At 47.2% G+C, this 8,085-nt stretch overlaps 1 protein-coding gene across 1 annotated transcript in view; it reads left to right on the forward strand.

Annotated features, from left to right (window-relative positions):
* The window catches only part of CDA (cytidine deaminase), a 32,575-nt gene extending 24,722 nt beyond the window's left edge, over positions 1-7,853 (forward strand). Inside the window, exons 3-4 of the mRNA XM_007935659.1 lie at positions 2,388-2,445; positions 7,737-7,853. Coding sequence (XP_007933850.1) covers positions 2,388-2,445; positions 7,737-7,853 — 175 coding nt within the window. The remainder of the gene's footprint in view (positions 1-2,387; positions 2,446-7,736) is intronic.
* The last annotated feature ends 232 nt before the right edge of the window (positions 7,854-8,085 follow it).

An 8,085-nucleotide genomic window follows, 5' to 3' on the forward strand; every position in this document is an offset into this window, starting at 1 on the left:
AAAAAAAAAAAAAAAAAAGAGTGGGAAAGGAAATGGCGTGTTCAGCAGGAGTCAGATCAAAGAAGGCCTTATAGGCCACGGGCTGACTCTCACTTGAAGCACCTCTCCCTTGGCCTGTGTTGCAACATTTGCACACATATTATATGTCCCCTGGAGACAGGGATTCTTTGATGAGTTTTTGTTGTTCCTTCCCTGCCTGCCCCAGCATGTAGCAAGCTCTTGATCACCATGTGTGGAATGAAGGAAAAAATAACAGAGTCCAACCTCCAAAGAGCTTACAAGAGGCTTCTAACTGCAGTACCTATCAACTGGTGATCCAAAGACTTGATTTGGCTGAGTGGTATCCTGGTCAGGGGTCCCTGCCCCTCTCATGTCCCTGGGGGCTGTTTTCTGAAATTGGCAACATGCTCAGAGAGGACCTCACTTTTCCATGGAACAGAGCCATTCTTCGACTGAACTGCCATATATTAAAGTGAATTATCATGAGAATAAAAAGAAAATAGCACCCATCCCACTCTGTCCTCTTTATCAGCATTATTCTTTTTTTTATTATTATTTTATTTTTTTCTTGTGATTTGGGTGAAGATTTACAGAGCAAATTCACTTTCCATACAGCAGTTCACATATACTTTGTCTCATGACATTGACCACAATTTACCACAATGCAACAGCTCCCCTCCCACTTCCTCCCCATAGTTACCTCTTCCCATTGTCCATCCCTCCATACACTTCTGCCCCCTGAGCTGTCTCCCTGTGCATAAGCAGCCCTTCTTTCTCCCATGATTGTTCTCTCCAAGGAGTGTATCTACCTCAGGTAAATGTTCAATTCACATGCCTGTCTTTTGTTTGGCTGGAAGCCACAGGTGGGGTTCAATTCCAGACCTGAAGGGCAGCTACAGGCCATAGTCTCAGTGGTTCCACCAGGCTCTATTGGACCAGCAAACCTGCCCCCCCCCCTTTTTTTATTCCACAAATGATTTTGAGTTTTGTCCACATTGTTCTCCCTCTCTATCCAGGATCTCCTAGATCCCCTTCCAAGTGGTTGACATTGGTAGCCGGCCACCATCTAGTTCTTCTGGTCTCATAGTCATATAGGCTGCAGATTGGATGGTGTACCAGTCTCTAGGACTGATTGTATCCATGAATTTTTTGTTTTCTTCATTCTTCTTTGCTCTGGACGAAGAGAGACCATCGTTGCTATTGGCATTATTCTTATTCATAACATCTGTCCCTGTCTCTGTGTGATACATGACTGGCTGGTTGGTTGGTTGGTTGGCTTGTTGGTTGACTAGTTGGTTGGTTAGCTGGTTGGCTGGCTCCTCTCACTACACTATAAACTCCTGAGTTTAATTTTTATCTGTTTTGTTTACTTCTGTAGCCTTAGCACCAATGATAGTGTCTGACACATAGTAGGTGCTCAATAAATATTTGTTGATTAAAATGAAGTAATGCATATAAATTATTTTTCAGGGTACCTGGCACATTCTAGGCACACATTAAACAGTATAATAATTGTTAATATATAGTTTTGCTGTTAAGTTGCCATCGAGTCGGCAGCGTATGTATAGCAGAGTGACATGTTGCCCGTCCTGCACCGTCTCTGTGATCTTTGATATGTTTGAGCCCATTGTTGAGGCTCTTGTGCCAATGCCATGTAGGGTTTCCCTCGTTTTGCTGATCTGCCACTTTACAAAACATGAAACTCACTGCCATCGAGTCGGATCCGACTCATAACAACCCCTCCTTGAGTTTCTGAGCAGGTATCTCTATGTAGTAGATTGCCCAACCTTCCTTCCGAGGAGTGGCTGATGGGTTTGAACCGCCAGCCTTCTGGTTAGCAGTCAAATGCCTTAGGCACTATGCCACCAGAGCTCCCTAATGTACATGAAGTACCTGGTATAGAGCTTGGTGCATAGCAGGTGTTCACTAAATGGTGACTTGTGAACCCTGTTCTTCTCCAAGGACCAGGCCAAATGCCACCTCCCACATAAAATATTCTCTTACCCATAGGAGGGAGGCAGGGATTACCAGTGTGTTCTTACTGCATACTCTGTATAGATACATAAATACTTTACTGTGATACACGTCTAGTTTTCTCTATTGTCCATTTGGCTGAGCAGTGTTTTGAAGGCCAGAGGCAAAGCCTCCTTAACCATATCCCCAAGGTGTGGAGACAATTAAGTGCTCACTAAAGATATATTGAATGTACCACATCCCTGCCCATGGCCTTGCCTCATGGAAGTGTGCAAAGCCACCCTGGTGCCTTCTTCTCAGCCTCTAGGACATAGCATGGCCTGATCTGGAGTAGGGCAGGGACAGGCCCTGAGCCTCAGCAGTTGTCCTCATGCCTCCGTGACTAATCTGAGTTTGATTCTTTGCTTCCCCAGTGATGTAAAAGATGATTTTACTTCGCCGTGTGGGGCCTGCAGGCAAGTTATGAGAGAGGTAAGCAGCTTCTCTTTATTTCTGGAAGGTAAACGGGATGAGTCTCTCCTTTCCCAAGCAGTGGGAGCAATGTCAGGGAGGAGACACAGCTGCTGACCCGCCTGCTTAGTTAGCAGGCCTCTCAGGACTTCCTCCTCAGCTTGCATGGATCAATGGCAATGATTCTTTCATTCAGCCAATACTACTGAGTGAGTGTCTACTCGGTGCCAGGCACTGAGCTGGCTCCGGGATAAAGCAGTGAAAAAGACAGGCAAGGTTCTGCCGGCGATAGTGCAGGCGATAGACAGTACGTAAGGAGGACAATAAATGAACAGGAGAGTTTCTGAGAGGGTGTAGAGAACAGAATGCAGGAAAGGAGTTGAGAGTGATAAAGGGGCAGCAGGTGATACTTGAGTTCCAGTTGGTTCCATTGTCATCAGCTGACTCCAACTCATGGTGACCCATGTGTGTCACAGTAGAACTGTGCTCCATAGGGTTTCCAGTGCTGCTCTTTTTTCAGCAGTCGATTATCAGGCCTTTCTTCCAAGACACCTCTGGGGGGACGCCAATCTCTAACCTTCTGATTAGCAGCCAAACACATTAACCCATTACGCTTCCCAGGGACTAGGGTCAGCAAGGGAGCTCTGGTAGTGTAGTGCCTAAGGCACTTGACTGCTAACCAGAAGGCTGGCAGTTCAAACCCACCAGCCGCTCCTCGGGAGGACAGGTGGCTAATCTACTGCCATAGTGATACTGCCTCGGAAACCCAAGGAGGGATCGCTATTAGTCGGGTCCGACTCGATGGCACATAACAACAGCAACAGGGTCAGCAAATGATGGCAGTTGGGCCAAATTCAGCCTGTTGCTTGTTTTTGTAAACACAGGTTTATTGGAACCCATTCATTTACATATAGTCTATGGCTGCTCTGGCCCTGTCTGTAATTGCCATGGAGTCAATTCTGACTCATTGGAGTCAATTCTGACTCATAGCAACCCTACAGAACAGGACAGAACTGCCCCATTGGATTCCCAAAGCTGTAAATCTTCATGGACGCAGACTGCCTACGAAGTGGCTAACCTTTTGGTTAGCACTCAAGGGCTGCAACCACTGCACCACCAGGGCTCCTTGCTCTGGCCCTCTGTTCTGGTTACCTAGTACTGTCCTAACAGAAAATATACCACAAATGGGATGGCTTTAACAAACAGGAGTTCTCTTACAGTTTGGAGGCTTTAAGCCCGAGTTAAAAGTGCCAGGCTCTAGGGGCTGGGTGAAAGTCCCTCAACCTTGGGCTTCAGCTCTGCCTATTGCTCCCGGCCCACTGAAGCTAGAGGCATCTCTTCACTCAGGCAGCTACTGGCTGCTGAGGCTGACAAGCCCAAGGTTGACAATGGCACAGTCCCGATGTTACCAAAGCACACGGCAGGCCATCAATTCAAGTCCATTGAAAGTCCCAAGGTCGGCAGAGCATGGCAAGCTGCTGAGCAACAACACGGCTACACGCAGGGTTCAAGTGTGCCATAAGTTAGAGACCATTCCCAAAGCTGTTTCTTATATACGGGAGGCAGACCACATACCCAAAGGCAGCTACTCAGCTGCTCACAGTAGATTCCACCTTGGTGTTGATTACCAGTCTCATTATGGGGAATACTACATCCAGCTGCGCAGTCACTCAACCAGGCCCAGCCAAGTTGACACACAAACTTAACCACCACACCCTTCAAGGGCAGAATTGACCAGTTGCATCAGAGGCCATATGGCCCACTGTTGTTGTGAGCCATCTAGTCAATTCCAACTCATAACGACCCTATAGGACTGAGTAGAACTGCCCCATAGGCCCATAGGGTTTCCTAGGCTGTAATCTTTATAGAAGCAGGTTGCCAAGTCTTTTCTTCCTTGGAGCAGCTCGTGGGTTCAAACTACTGACCTTTCAGTTAATAGCCAAGTGTTTAACCATTACCCCACCAGGGCTCCTTAGTCTGCAAAGCCTAAAATACATACTGTCTGACATTTCACAGAGAGAGTTTGGAAACCTCTGCTTTAGCTGGTCAGAAAGGGCCTTTCTTTGGGATGCTATTTGAGCAGAGATCTAAATAATGAGGGAGGATGAGATAAAGGCCTAGAGGAGATTTCCCACAGAGCAACTAGCACATGTGGAGCCCAAATGCTCGATGAGTTGCTACTTAGTAAAGAAGGTCACAGTGCTTGATTATGGTGAGGGGTTAGGGGAGGGACAGGGTGGGAAGTCAGTGGGGTGGGCAGGGGCCAGGTCACGCAGATCTTTTAGGGCATGGGATGGAGTCTGTTTCAATCCAAGAATAAAGGGAAGCCATTGGATGTTTTAAAGAAGGGATTTAAGGGAACTGATAAGCTTTTTACAAAGATCATCTTGAAGGAAGGCCTGGATTTCTTCAACTCTAAAAACAAAGGGCTGGATTACATTGTGGGTTGGTATAAGATTTTTATTTGTATATGTTCATTTTGGGGAGGGAGGGTGGGGAATGTCAGTGGCTTTCATGAGTTCTCAAAGAGATGTGTCTTCCAGAGTTCCCAGAAGATGAAAGTCACCAGCTCAGAGAACCCCACAGGCCCCTGGGCTCTGACATGACCTCATCAGCTCCTCTGTAAACCAAACCACTTGCCTTCGAGTCGGCTCCAACTCATGGCCCCCGTGTTGTGTCTGAGGAGAGCTGTGTACCGCAGGGTTGGCTGATGTTTCAGCAGCAGATCACTAGGCTTTCTCCTGATACACCTGTCAGTGGACTTGAACTTCCAACCTTTTGGTTAGCAGCCAAGTACATTAACTGTTTGTACCACCCAGGGACTTCCCTCTCTATACAGCATCTTGTTTAAGCCCACTCCAAGCCTATCAGGGAAGCATGCATCTGTTATTATCCCCAGATACCCTGAGGCTCAGAGATGTGAAATGACATTCTGGAGGGCACTCAGCTAGTGACGGTCCCCATGCACGCCCGTCCAGGCTGACTGTGAAGCCCACACTCCTCCCCGCTGCCTCTCTGCCTGTCTAGTTCTGTAAATCAGGCGGACGGCTTTTCTGCCATGGATGAAGCATAATGGTACTGAGCATAAGGGAACTGCTTGGGCCGTGGGGCTTCCGCTTTTGGAGTTGTTTGTATTTTGGGGGTTTGTTTCAGATTTGTTTTTGTGCTTTGGGGTTTCCAAGCATCTGTCAAACGTACTAACATCTCCATCTTTCTCTGCTTCCTGCCAAGACCGCAAAACCAGGCACGGTTCACAGAATTCATTCCCCAGATCCACATGAAACAGGCCACCATGAAGGCACTGGATTCACAATACGGAATCCAGCTCGTTTGAGAAGGGCAGAAATCACAGTCCAGCACAGTGGCAGGTCTAAGGTCATAAAAGGAAGGCACATCAGGACACCAAGTCCTTGGCTCCCCAGGCCGTGACTTGGTCCAATTGCTCACCGCTGTTCCTCCAAATAGATTAGATGTTGGCAAACAGGAGAAGGCAAATGAAAAGGCTGAAAGAGGAAGAAACTGAAACCAAAATGCAAATAATAAGAAAACAAAATGCAAATACAGCAAGGGGGCCAGGGACCTGGCACTTAAACTCACTGGGCCCAGTTTCCATCTGAACCCTCAGGCAGAGCCAGCCAAGCAGAAAGATTCCCTTCTTTAAAATGTTAATTTAAAAAAGCCAGAAGATGCAAGGTGTCTGGTAATAATTGGGTGATGCAGACAGACGCTTGGAAGAACAGCAGGCTGCACGCCTGAGAGCAGCCATTAGCAATAGACATAATCAGTAAAAAGGGCTTCCATGAATTGAGCACCTACTACATGCCAGGCAGTGCACAGTTATTTATACCTATTGTCTTCAATTCTCATAACACCTGGCTGTTTAGGTGTCGAAATACTGAGGAGAACAAGACCAGGGTGAATTGTTAGAACACAAGTTTTACTGAAACATCCTCAGGCAGATAGGCTGAGGATTAGAACAGCATCAGCCCTGGAACCTGCCTCTGCAGGGTGCTTAAGTAGTGTTTTGAGGCAGAAGGTCATTTGCCTATTTCAGAAGAACCAATCCTAAGGGTTGAAGTAGAACTAAATGCAAAAGAGGGTGGGGACAAGATAAGCCTGGGACAAAGAAAGGATCCAAGCGGAAATGGGGGGGCCTGCCTGGGGGGGTGGACAAAGCTGCACTGGAAACTGGGGGGTTTGAAGGGGGCTGCTGAAGAGCAGAAAGAACACAAAGGATCTAAGCGGAAATTAGGGAGAGAAAGATCTAAGCGGAAATTAGGGAGAGAAAGACAGAAACTTAGTAGATTCTAGCAGGCTGAGTAGAGGGTGAAAGATTTATCTATCACTGGCCAAGTGGAGCTGGCCAGGTAGAGCCAGAGTCTGTTGACTCCAACTTTAGGGCTCGTCCCATTATGCCACAGCTGATTTAACTCACCAAGTAGCATGTACCTGCCTGGTGCATTCTCCCCTCTCTGGAACCATTTCTCAGATCAAGGCATGAGCCTCACAGAGTGATTAAACCCACATGCCAGCAAGTGGAAGCTCCTGGTAGTGTCAGGAGACACACTGGGAGACAGATTTGGGCTAAAACTTCCTCTTCTCTGACTTCACCCTGCTAAGCCTCAGCATCCTTATCAGTAAAATAGGAATAATAATGACACCTCCCTTCACAACTGGGTCATGAAGTAACACATGTGCAGTCCTGGTGTGTAATGTAGCAGGAAGAGCCCCGGTGGTGCAATGGTTAAGCATTCGGCTAATAACTGAAAAGTTAGTGGTTCAAACCCACCAGCCACTCTGCAGGAGTGGCAATCTGCTCCTGTAAAGATTACAGCCTAGCAAATCCTGTGGGGCAGTTCTGCTCTGTCCTGTAGGGTTGAAATCATCCCAACAGCACATAACCACAGTGTGGCAGGCAGGCATCCTCTCCTGGTTGTGAGCAGTAAACAAGAAGCTGCAAGGGAGGCAGGCATTAGCTAAGATTTGTCATAGCAGGAGGAGGTCTGGCTCAGGGTTGGATACTGTTCTTATAAAGTCCTTGGTGAATGCCTTAGTCCTAGCTTGCAGTATTTGCTGCCCATTGAGAATGTGCCAAGCACAGGACTAACTGCTTCACAGGCATTCTTTCATTCAATCCTCCCCCAAGCCCCATGAGCCAGGTATGAGTTTTGTCATCCCCATTTTAAAGATGGGAAAACTGAGGCACCGAGAGGGACTTTAGGCAGCAAGTCACAGAACTGAATTCAAGCCCAGGTCAGTCCTAACCCCTGGGCCCCATTGCCTACTTGATGGTGACTTTGCCTCTCTTCCAGTTTGGTACCGACTGGGCTGTCTACATGACCAAGCCTGATGGCACATACCTCCTCAAGACACTCAAGGAGCTACTGCCTGCCTCCTTTGGGCCTGAGGATCTGCAGAAGATCAAGTGACAAGCTGGAGAACACCCACTCCCTGGGAAAGCCTGGATTCCCATGAACCTTGAGAAGCAGCTACCCAAAGAACTTCATGAAGATGTTCTTACAGACTTTTTTTCATTATTATATCAAAAATAGATTCTAACATTTCAGACAGAAACAAAGACTAGCACAATGAACCCCACTATGCCCATAACTTAGCTTCAAAAACTATCAACTAATGGCTAATCTTATTTCTTTTATATAT

Source organism: Orycteropus afer, unplaced genomic scaffold (assembly GCF_000298275.1).
Source record: "Orycteropus afer afer isolate SDZICR_OR568_19922 unplaced genomic scaffold, OryAfe1.0 scaffold00031, whole genome shotgun sequence".
NCBI lineage: Eukaryota > Metazoa > Chordata > Mammalia > Tubulidentata > Orycteropodidae > Orycteropus > Orycteropus afer.